Raw genomic sequence first — 12,705 nt, 5'->3', positions numbered from 1 at the left:
GGTTGCATCCGAGGACAAAGTCCATATTCCTTACTCGGGAGAAAACTCTGCTGAGCAAGACGTACCAAAAGAACAAGCCAAATGTATAGAAGGTATTTGAAGAGATTTTCATCAACTCACTGCTGCAAAACAAATGTACAACTTAAAGTACTGTATTTTAGACCTTTTTTTTGTTATGCAGTATAGTCAGGGGGGTGGGTGGCTGAGGCAATGTAGTGTCTCTCATGCTTTAATTTGTGTCCTTCTAATGTCTCTCCGTTAGTGAATGGCTTTAGTTCTGCCAGATAAGAATACAAAAATGAGACGGGCAGAGCTCTCGACAAACTTTTGATCTCACAAGCAACTTCTAGAAATACTTTTTTCTATCCCCCTCCCTCTTACCTTTTTTATAGGGTTATCTTTAAAAACTATACTTGAGCCCAGCGTATCCAGCACTGTGCTGCTGCGAAATGCTTCCACACTCCTATCGTCCCTTTTGCCTCATTGGGAGATGGCATTCTTCTAACTGGGTTCTTGCAGCTGACCCTCCACATGGTGCTTGCAAGTCTGCCCTTTAGCCACTCTGTGACTCTACTTCTGCAGCCTCCTGGGATCTGTGATGTGGCTGTCTCGGCAGGAGCAGGAATATACATCATTTCAGGCTAGGAAAAATGGACTGGAGTAAAAATACAAAATTGGATTTATAAATGGTGATGGGGGGTGATTACAGTGGGGGAAAAGTGAATTTTTGGAGTAAAGATCCATTTTTCAGGGAAATGTACTTCCCTTTGGAATAAAGATTTAAATGTGTAAATGGTTCTTTTTGACTAGTTTCAAGCAATAGACTCTCAGTGATAACTTTCTGCTGGAATGCATGTAATGTATATGTTCAGCTTGATACTTCTGTGGTGCTAGATTTCATCATGTTATTACTTTTCACCTAGTATTCCAGAATGTATTGACATGGTGAATGCCCCCACCTATATTTTTGAGAATTTTTGACACAGGTTACCTTTTTCTCTTTGCCTGGATGGTCCTTAATGATTCAGATTGCAATACTGATCTTATGACATCAGTGTTGTGCTCTGCAGGGCCAGGGCCATATGACTAGCCACTAGAACAGTGGTTTTCAACCTCTCTAGTGCCATGATCCCTTGATAAAATTTTCCAAGTTGTGGGGACCCCTAACAGTAAAATTATTTTCTTAGTGTGGCTTGTTGGCAACCAAGGCAATACAAGTAATTTGCGCCCCTAACCAATGGACATTTAGCACTGAGTTCTTTCTTTCTTTCTTTCTTTCTTTCTTTCTTTCTTTCTTTCTTTCTTTCTTTCTTTCTTTCTTTCTTTCTTTCTTTCTTTCTTTCTTTCTTTCTTTCTTTCTTTCTTTCTTTCTTTCTTTCTTTCTTTCTTTCTTTCTTTCTTTCTTTCTTCCATCTCTCCTAATTTTTTTTTCACATCCCTCTCTAGCTGTCTTTCTTGTGCTTTCTCTTGTTCTTTCTCTCCCTTTTACTTCCTCATCCTCTTTTCCTCTTCCTTCGATTTATTCTCTATTTTTATTCCTTCTATTACTCCTTGGTGGTGGGAATGGGATGAGTGGCAGTGCTCGGGGGAGTTCTGATCAGCCAACTTGGGTGCCCTTGATCAAGGTCATCCGCTGATCTGAGAATTGTAGTGGGAAACTAATGGAAACTTTAATCACAGGTAGTGTTACTCACGGTGTCTCCGGCTTAACTGTGTCTCCAACTTTGTGGTGTCTCGCAGCAGTGACACCTATGCCGAAATCAGGAGATAAGTTCTCCTTCAGCCCCTCCCACTTCACATTCCTCAACAGTCAGCTGACCTCTAGTCTCTGTCCCTCAGCTATGCCGTGAACAGAACGGGCGGCTGCAAAGGGGCTTAGTGGGCAGTCACAGGCTCCAGGAACAGCCCAGCTGGGCAGCTGAGAAAAGGATGGGAGAGCGGTGTGGGCTTCAGGAGCACTAGAAGGTGTGCCCATAATGCCTTGGGCCCACAGGAAATAATGCTGAACAACATTCAATGTGGAAAAAGATGTGGTGCTGGACAAAGGAGCAGAGAGTCTTTGGGGACAGCACTAAGGAGAAGGTAAGTATTGCAATTAGAGATGCTTTTTAATAACGGGCTACAAATTATTATTATTATTATTACTATTATTATACCAGCAATCAGGCTTTAACAAAGTTCATAAAGTAGAGTCAAAATAAAAGGGTTAAGAAAACCTATTCAAATGCATTGTTTACCATAGCTGTAAAAGTTCTTTGGTCATTTCCGCCTGGAATGATGCAGTTTATTTTTATTAATTTTAGACAAGATAGAAGAGACTGAGACCATGTCTCTAACTGAACACGAAGATTCGTCAGTGAGAAAGACGCAGAATTATGGGACCTGTTTTGCTGAAAAACAGATAATGTCACTTCCGGATGAAACTGATGAAAGTGATGTGGATTTCCATGCAAGTTATTTAACTGTGGAAGATCAGGTAAATGGTAATGAGGAAGACACTGAAATTGAAAGAAAAAGTACTGGCGTGCCACACATCAGCCATTCTACCCCTATGCATGAACTAGATGAGGTTACAGCTCAATTAGAACCTTCTGAAATGGAGGATAATGCAGTGGAAACCGTTCACTTAGAGGTTGGTGAAGATGTCGAATGTGATATATTTAAAGATCCTTTAAAAATCCAAAAGAACACATTAGCATTTGAAAACGATGAACCTATAGTCAATGACAAAGATCAAGAGCATAAGGAGTATGGAAAAGTGTTACCCAATTTAACAGAGCTACAGGAAGACATTTTAGAAGTAACTGCAAGTACTTCGGATACACGTGTGGTCTCAATTCCACAAAAACATATCATGGAAACCGAATCGGAAATTTCCGTCATAAAGGTTGACAAATCTGTTCCTAATGTAGCTTCAGAATGTATTCTAATATTTGAAAGCACTGATAATGAAAAGACTTCAGAAACATCCAGTACAAATGCTATGACTGATCAACTTACAATTATTGATACACTGTCAACAGATGAAAAAGTAGAGACCCTTGGTCCCAGGATAATTGAAACCCCTAAGGATACATCTTTTAATGATGGTCATAGTAAATGTTCATCCTCTTCTTTAAACTTGGGTAGTGGGGAAAATGGCAGTTCCGATATTCAAGACACAAACGAGTATGCTACAGAAACAAGCAAAACAATCAAAACAAATGATTCAAATGTTGACAGCAAGCTTAGAGCCTCCAACAAACCAGTTAGGTTTACTGTGGCTCCAGCATGGCAAAGATCACTCTCAGTCGGGGGTAATGTCAAAGATGGCTCCTACTCTAAAAATAAGATATCTAGTACTATGAAGTCTGAATCATTTGATGGGTCAGAGGATCTTACGATGGTTATAAATCAGGAGGACTATAGGAAAGGTGAAAACAAAGAAGATTCAGGTGTTGCTTTTGGTATCAGATTACGAAGGACCTCATCTTCTAAGAAATACAATGAGGAATATCCTGAAGAGCAATCCAAACTATATACATCCCCTGTTGAAACTGGGTCAATCGTCCCAACTCAAACTATCCAAACACCAACAAAAACGGCACAGCCTCTTCAGTCAGAAACTTCGAAAGCTTCGAAACCATCGCATACCGCAGAAGACAAACCTCAAAAGAAACAAAAGGCAGAAGATCTTTCTTCACATGAAAGCACAGGTATTTACCAGTGATTCAGGTTATAAGCTAATGTAAAATTGCATGTAAATGTTTTGGTGTATGTAGTAGTATTTGGAACTTTGGAAAGTTTTTATAGTATCGCTGTAAGGGCTGGTTCAGCAATGATTTCTTTGTTCCAGGAGAGTTTCTGCATGCACGTTTTTGATATATTTTTAATGCAGCCATCTGCGTGTTTTTTTTTTTTGTTCCCCCTCATCTGAATTGAGGATATGTGCATTAATGTGCATTTTTTCCATGTTCCAGATGTATTTCATACAGAAAAAAATGCCACATGTTCTACTTTTGTTGACTGCACTGGAAAGCACTACATTGGTGTGAACAAGGGCCAATGGATTCAATTTTAACCACTTGCCAACCAGCTCACTTACATTTACTGTGACAGGTGGGTTCTCCTGCGCGAACAGACGTACCTGTCCATCGCACAGTGCAAGGAGGATAGTGGGTGGGTGCCTGCGGGTCCAGCGGACTCTATGTCCGCCTGCGACCCGTGACCGCTGAAGCTGAAAAGGGATTACCCGTTCTGCTTAATGACCTGTCAGATCTTCTGTCAGTGATCATGTCATGTCCCAGTGAGCCCACCCCCCCCCTACAGTTAGAACACACTTAGCCCCTTCCCTGCCAATGTAATTTTTACATTGATCAGTGCATTTTTATAGCGCTGATCAATGTAATAATGTCCCTGGTCTCCACAGTGTCATTTGGGGTCAGATTTGTCCGTCGCAATGTCGCAGTCCCGCTTAAAATTGCAGATCGCCACCATTGCCAGTAAAAACAATAAAAAAGTCCCTAAATGTATCCCGTAGTTTGTAGATGCAATGACTTTTGCTCAAAGCAATCACTATACGCCCATTGCGATTTTTTTATTTATTTTTTTAACAAAAATACATACAATATATATCGGTCTAAACTGATGAATACATTTTTTTTTTTTAAATTGGCTGTTTTTTTTTTTGTTCATAGCGCAATAAAAACTAGCAAAGGTGATCAAATACCACCACATGAAAGCTCTATTTGTGGGTAGAAAAGGACGTAAATTTTGTTTGGGTACAGAGTTGCACGACTTGTCAGTTAGTGACGCAGTGCCATATTGCAAAAAATGGCCTGGTCATTAAGGAGGCAGATCCTTCCGAGGCTGAAGTGGTTAAAGTTACACTGTCCATACATTTATTTTTCAGTGAAAAGTTTTTAAAGGGTTACAAAATGTGCTGTTCATGCATTTTTTGATGCAGGATAAAAATGCACTGGACTGTATCTGGTGTGAACCAGCCCTTAAAGCGGGGTTCCACCCTTGGACTTCCGGGAAACTTGGCCACGGCGCATTGGGCCAGCAGCTTGGCTCCCTCCTCCTTCCCCCGCCGCCGGGCAAGTAGGAGAGCACAGCATTGCCTCCCTCATGCGCTGCATGGACCTGGCATGAAGCCATAATGCTTCACTACCGTATTCCCTTACCGGCAATTGCGGCGGCAGCACCTGACAGCTGATGGTAACAGCTGCAGTGCCGACTTTGCTTGACTCCTGGACAGGTACATGTCCTATTATTAAGTCAGCAGCTGCAGTATGTGTAGCTGCTGACTTTTAATTTTTGCAGGGGTGGGCGAACATCCGCTTTTAATTGTAACAAGGTCGGTGTACAGGAACAGACACTGTTTGCATGACATGGAGGCAATTTTGCAGTAGTCGGATAAGCTGATTATCTGAAAAGTTGTTTTGTTTTAATATATTTTACCATTTATGCATATAGACCTCTGGTTATCTCATATAATCCTCTAATGTTTGTGCTGTTTTACCATTCATTCATTTTCTTAATGCAATTTATTATGTTGTGTTTCGGAGTAAACTGACAGTTCACAAAGTAAATGTATGCTTTTTGTAGACCCATATTCAGAGATGCTTTACAGAAAGAGAATTTTTGTTGTGTGTGTTTGTTTTTTTCTTTTTGTCAGATTGCAGTTCTCTGAGGTTTTGTGTGCCCTCACAATCGGCTGCTGTTCACTTCTGAAATACATAGTCGGCTCAAAAATGAGTCATGTGACCTCTAGACAAAAGTCCAACATCACTTTATTTAATGGTGTAATGTACAACATCAGTGGATAGCAAGTATGTTCAACTGTTTATTACTGTAATATGTGTAGCACTACCCCCGCAGTCGCTGCTGGTTATATTTTGGGTGGCACGTTACCACTATGTTCTCGATGTCCAGGGTGAAAGGAGAGTCGAAGAATTTCAATGTCCACACACAATGTACCTCTTTTCTCTTGGGTTTATTTGGGAGAACTTTAAGTTTAAAAATGCTCCAGCGTGTACTTTAAAGGAGTTGTAAAGAAAAAACATTTTTCACCTTAATGCAATTTAAAACATCGAAAGCTGCCACCCCTCCAAGCCCCTGTTATACTTACCTGACCCCTCGAAAGTCCCGCGCGGTCCCGATATCCTCTCTGCCGCTCAGCCTGGCCGCTGATTGGCTAGGGCGGATGGATTGAGAGCAGCGCAGCCATTGGCTGGCGCTGCTCTCAATCACATCCAGTGACGCGGCGCGCCGAGGGGCGGGGCTGAGTGATACAATGAGCGGCTATGGCCGCACGCTGTATCACGGGAGCCGGTTCGCTATTACTGACCACCATGCGAGCTCTTGCATGACTGTGGTAAGTAATTGCAGGGAGGACCAGAGACAGCCGCCGAGGGACCCCAGAAGACATGGATCGGGGCCACTCTGTGCAAAACGAACAGCACAGTGGAGGTAAGTATAACATGTTTGTTATTTTAAATGTAAAAGAAAAATTCCTTTACTAACCCTTTAAGTAAAACCTTAACTCAAAATTTGAAGAGATATGATTACATATTGTTTCTATAGGTTCTCCAAAAAATAATTTAATTGGCCTTTGGAGTCACTCTAGCAATACACACCAAACTGAGAATGTGCAGGGTTTTTTTTTTTTCTTGGAGGGTGATTGTGATCACCCCAGGGCCAATCGGCACTGTTCATACAGAGAGTCATGCCGCGTACACACCATCACTTTATGTGATGAAAAAAAATTACGTTTTTAAAAACGTCAATTTAATTGACCATGTGTGGGGAAAAACGTTGTTTTATGTCTTCTAAAAAACGACCAAAAAAAATTGAAGCATGCTTCAATTTTATGTGTCGTTTTTCAAAACGTCAACTTTTACTTCACAGAAATTGACCGTGTGTAGTAAAAAACGTCGTTTAAAACTTAGTTCTTTTCACCCGCGCATGCCCAGAAGCTACTTAGGAAGCAAGCTTCAATGGAAAAAGTGGTGAGAACGTAACCTCGCTTTGCTAGAACATTGTGAGAAAAACGATGGTGTGTAGGCAACTTCGTCTTTGAAAATTGAAGTTTCAAAAACGTAATTTTTTACTTCACAGAAAATGTTGTTTTTTTTCATCACATAAAGTGATGGTGTGTACGGGGCATCAGGGTTTATGCAGCCTCATAGGACAGTCAGAGTAAAATAAAAACTGCTACAAGCTTTAACCAGGAACAGACAAGTCACATCACTGCTGATGAGAAAAGGTATTTATATTTACTAAAATAATTGCATTTGCATGTTCTGTGTACTGTGGGAGATCATATGTAGTGAATGCAGGGCCCTGGGTTTAGTTTTTAAAGAAAAAGGTTAAAAAAGGCTTTAGATATACTTTAATACAGCCCTCTGCTTTACCGTTAATCACCTGAGGACTGCAAATAACTAAATATTTAAAATGTAAACCTTTATTGGAGAAGCTCCTCTAGGACACTGGAATTCATATTTTTTTATTTTTAAAAATTGCACCCACAGGACCATCGTGGATTACAGTGGCAAAGCTGAAGCAGAAAGGATTTCAGGATCATCCTCTTGCCAGAGAACACAGTCCTATGGCTGAAGGTGATACAAGTGAGGTATGTATTCTGTTGATCTTATCAGGAAATAAAATGTCTGGGTAGAATGTCTTTGCGTTATCTGTTGTAATGGATTTGAAGCTATAGTGATGGAACAGTTCTTCTGGTGCTGGAATGCCAACCCTGCATAAATCCAGATTGGGTCTGCTTGGTGGTGTTGCAAAAGCAATACAGAAAAGGGGGTTATTGCCAGGGCTTGGCTTAAAGATTAGGTAGGGGGTTGGAGGTGCTCGAGTTAGGGGCACACTTTTTAAGCAAAACTTGATCATTTATTTACATTTTCTAGTCCTGAGATTTTTTTCATAAATTCTGCTTGCGTTACATTTTTGGATCATTCAAAATCTGCATGGGGAATTTTTTGTTTTAAGTAAAATGGCTTTAACGAGTACCATATGGTTGTTGGAAGGATTCTGATTTACTTACCTGTACCTGTTGGCCACATATCTCATGAACCCTAGCAGAGATACATGGTGCTGATATTCCTGATCTTGTTTTCCAGCATACTTTTATTGAGACCGCACACCAAACTATATGATCTTCTAACTCCAACTATGTTTTGCATATACATTTTGGAGAAACCGCAAGAGGAAAAACAGTATGCAGAATGGGGTTCTTTTGAATAATCTAGGAGCGGTGTTGGACAGCGGTCCTATAAATCCAGGGAGATATAATGCATTGTCCATCAATGTACTTTTTTTATTTACTTATACTTTAAAAGGTTTATTCAGATGATCAGATATGTAGCATTTGAATAATGTTACTGTGCTTTGTCATGTGGAATTTGGAGTGTAGACCGACTGAACACATTTACTGTTTTGAGTTCTTAATACGTACAGGGGAAAAAAAGTTTTATTTGTTTGAATGGCAAAACTATCTACAGCCACCTGGCTTGATATAATGGCTTGATTGGGCATTAACTCATTTGCCTTTGCACCTAAAACGAGAAATGTGCTGTGGCTGGCGCTTTGCACATGAACCACTATAAAGGAGGAGGGATGGGGGCAAAAGAATAGTTGCTGAAGCTAGACTTGATAACATGCCTACCCACATTTTGGTGGACTATTTCGGTACTGATGAAAATTTTTTCATCAGTACCAAAATAGTCCACCAAAATCTGGGTAGGCATGTTATCAAGTCTAGCTTCAGCAACTATTCTTTTGCCCCCATCCCTCCTCCTTTATACAATTAAATTGGATGATGGTACGTTTTTATAGATTTTTATTCACATGAACCACTATATAAATTTTTTTATAAATGTTTTATTCCTCCACATGCTGACAGCGAATATCTAAAACTAAATGTAAAAATATACAGGTAATAATTGTAAACCCTGCTAAATGTTGTGTGTTTTTATTTATTTTTTTACATTATTTAGGGCGATGGTGAGTCTTCCCAGAAAAGAAGTGCAGCTGCTAGTCAAGAACTAGATGTCAAGGAGACGGAGCCAATATCTGAGAGTCCAGGTATTTTTCTAACTCCTGTTCGTGTTGGAATGTCATTTAAAGTATTTATCAACAAAAAACAAACGCATATTTAGTACAACTCTGCAATACACATGCATTTCCCCATGTTTATTTTGTTAAACATGATGCAGGTACAGAAAAATAGTTGATGTGCCAAAAATATATATATATATATATATATATATATATATATATATATATATATATATATATATATATATATATATATATATATATATATATATATATATATATATATATTTTTTGGACAAGACAATACAGCTCTGAATTCCTAAGCATGTGTTGCCAGCCGCGTGTCTATTTATTACAAACAAAAAAATATTTATATATATATATATATATATATATATATATATATATATATATATATATATATATATATATATATATATATATATATATATATATATATATATATATATATATATATATATATATATATATATATATATATATACATTTTATTTAATGATTTAAGAGTTCTAAGGAGCACAGATCTTCCCTCCCATCTTTGTACCCTTTCTTGTACACAGGCAAAGGGCACAGGAGTTTATCAGCTCTCAAAGCTCACAAGAATTATCATTTTTTTTATTATTATTATTAGAGGATTTATATAGTGCCAACAGTTTGCATGGTGCCTTACAAAATAAAGGCAGACAATACAGGTGCAATGGAAATCGGGGGGGGGGGGGGGGGGCTGCTTTATTAGGGCTTACAAGATAAGAGCTTGGGTCAAGTGATACAAAAGGTAAAAATGGTGGGGGATGAACTGATGACAATAGTAAAAAGACTGTTTTATTACTTAGAAGCAGGATAGACGAATCTAAAGAGATGGGTTTCGAAGAATCGCCTAAAGGTAGATATTCTGACAGATTGGGGTAAGGCGTTCCAGAGGATGGGAAAGGCATGGAAGAAAGTGACAATAGAACAAGAGAGTTGGAGGTCTTCTGAGGTCTGAAAATAATGGTTTGGTTGGTATTTTGAGACAAGGTCAGGGATGTAGCTGGGGGCAGAGTTGTGGTTGGCTTTGTAAATTGTTATTAGTATTTAAAATTTTATTTGTTGGGTGAGCGGAAGCCAAAGGAGAGGCAGAGGGGGTGGACGACATCAAGAGGTTGGTAAGGTGGGGGAGTCTGGCAACAGCATTCATCATGGACTGAAGGGGAGATGGCCTATGTTAAGGTAAGTCAACGAGTAGGGAATTGCAGTAGTTGAGGCGAGGGATAACCAGGGAGTGAATAGGAAGGTTTGTAGTGTCATTTGTTAAGAAGAGGCGTATTTTGGAGTTGTTGCATGATTTGGACAGAGTTTGGATGTGGGGCCAAAAGGGGAGTTCAGAGTCCAGGGTTGCGCCTAGCAAACTGGTGTTTGGGGACATAGTGATAGTTGTCCCATTAGTCTTGACAGAGAAGTCAGTGGAAGGGGCACATGGGAGAGGAAATATTATGAGCTCAGTTTTGAATATAGTGAGTTTAAGCAAATGGTGTGATAGTAAATTGGTGATGTGTGAAGAAATGGATGTGGTGAGCTGAGTAGAAAGATAGATAGATTTGGGTGTAGTCAGCATAGAAATGGTATTGATCCAGAGTGCTGACAAAATCAACAGGTATCTTTTGCACATATATAAAAAAAAAATCAAACAAAAACCTTACAATTTATATATTTAACAAACCAAATGGGAGCACATAAGGGAAGTTTGTGAGGGTTTACTGTATATACACGCTAAGAATGCGCGTCCAATATTCAAATGACTGATTCATAAAAGCCAACTTAAGGACCTGTGCCTGACATGCTGATATTTGCAACTTGCTTGAATGTAGTGAACTAATACAGGGGCCCTTTGGCCTCCCACAAGTAAATTGAAGGTCTAATAAGGAATTATGGTACTTGTTATGCAGTAGAAAATCAGGAATCATAATGTCCATTTTACTGGGGTAAAAGCAGGACCAGTCTTCTATCCCATAGACTAAATGTGTCACTATACAGGATCACTGTTCACTCCTGCTGATGAAATAAATGCCAGATCACAATTAGAACCTGTTTATTTGCTGACTGAAGGTCAGCTCAGAAGTGAGAGGCAGGGGGACCATAGCTGAGCTTCATAAAATAAAGTAGCCATTGAAATGCATAGTCCACTTTGAGTAAAACAAGGAGCCCCAGTATATAACAATGCACTGTCCTTTGTATTTAAAAAAAAAATAAAAAAATGTAATTTGATTTGTACACACGTTGGCCTCTGATGTCACCCTTGAAACCTGCCCAGAATACAGCCATGACCAATAGTTTTGAGTGACACAAATATTAATATGCCTCAGTTTTTATGATGGCAATTTGCATATACTCCAGAATATTATGAAGAGTGATCAGGTGAATTCGCAATTAATTGCAAAGTCCCTCTTTGCCATGAAAATGAACTTAATCCCATAAAAAAACATTTCCACTGCATTTGTGAAGAAGGCTTCAGGGCGTCCAAGAAAAGTCCATCAAGCTCCAGGACTGTCTCCTACAGTTGATTCAGCTGCGGGATTGGGGCACCACCAGTGCAGAGCTTGCTCAGGAATGACAGCAGGCAGATGTGTGTGCATCTGCACGCACAGAGAGGAAGACTTTTGGAGGATGGCCTGGTGTCAAGAAGGGCAACAAAGAAGCCACTTATTCCCAGGAAAAACATCAGGGACAGACTGATAGTCTGCAAAAGGTACAGGGATTGGACTGCTGAGGACTGGAGTAAAGTAATTTTCTCTAAATTTCCTTTCCCATTGTTTTGGACATCTGGTAAAAACTTTGCCTGGAGAAGAAAAGATGAGCGCTACCATCAGTCCTGTCACGCTAACAGTAAAGCATCCAGAGACCATGCATGTGTGGAGTTTGCCCTCAGCCAAGGGAGTGGACTCACTCACAATTTTGCTTAAGAACAGATCCATGAATAAAGAATGGTACAAAAACATCCTCCTAGAGCAACTTTCCAACCATCCAAGAACAGTTTGCTGACGAACAATGCATTTTACAGCAAGATGGAGCTCCTTGCCCTAAGGAAAAAGTGATCATGAAGTGCCTTGGGGAACAAAACATTTACATTTTGGGCCCATGGCCAGGACCTTAATCCCATTGAGAACTTGTGGTCAATCCACAAGAGGCAGGTGAACAAAAAAGTCCTTAAATTCTGACAAACGCCAAGCATTGATTATGCAAGAATAGACTGCCATCAGTCAGGATGTTGGCCAGAAGTTGATTGACAGCATGCCAGGGTGCATTGAAAAAGGATAAAAACTGCAAATATTAACTCTGGATAAACAATGTAAATGTCAATAAAAGCCTTTGACACTTACGACATGCTTCGTACTTCAGCATACCATAGTAACAGCCGACAAAAGGTCCAAAAACACTGAAAACTTTGTGAAAATTTATATTTGTGTAATTCTCTCAACTTTTGGCCACTGATGTACTCTATATTCAACGTTTTCTTTTCCTGTGCCATGGAAGCAAGTGAAGGTAGATGATACAGGAGTGTATCAGTCAAGTTTCAAGGATGCCAGGGAGGCCTGCAGGTTTGCCAGCCACATTCCACAGTAATTTGCAAAAAGTCAGAGTGGGGTTCATTTACTA

General features: G+C 39.7%; 1 protein-coding gene across 1 annotated transcript in view; it reads left to right on the top strand.

The window, feature by feature from the left end:
• Positions 1 to 12,705, top strand: part of KIAA1210 (KIAA1210 ortholog) — a 65,811-nt gene that overhangs the window by 50,132 nt on the left and 2,974 nt on the right. Inside the window, exons 9-12 of the mRNA XM_040323830.1 lie at positions 2 to 92; positions 2,304 to 3,695; positions 7,515 to 7,615; positions 8,991 to 9,078. Of these exons, the coding sequence (XP_040179764.1) occupies positions 2 to 92; positions 2,304 to 3,695; positions 7,515 to 7,615; positions 8,991 to 9,078 (1,672 nt within the window). The remainder of the gene's footprint in view (position 1; positions 93 to 2,303; positions 3,696 to 7,514; positions 7,616 to 8,990; positions 9,079 to 12,705) is intronic.

This window comes from Rana temporaria, chromosome 9 (assembly GCF_905171775.1).
Source record: "Rana temporaria chromosome 9, aRanTem1.1, whole genome shotgun sequence".
In the NCBI taxonomy this organism is placed as follows: domain Eukaryota; kingdom Metazoa; phylum Chordata; class Amphibia; order Anura; family Ranidae; genus Rana; species Rana temporaria.
This window is presented reverse-complemented; position numbering and strand designations above follow the sequence as displayed.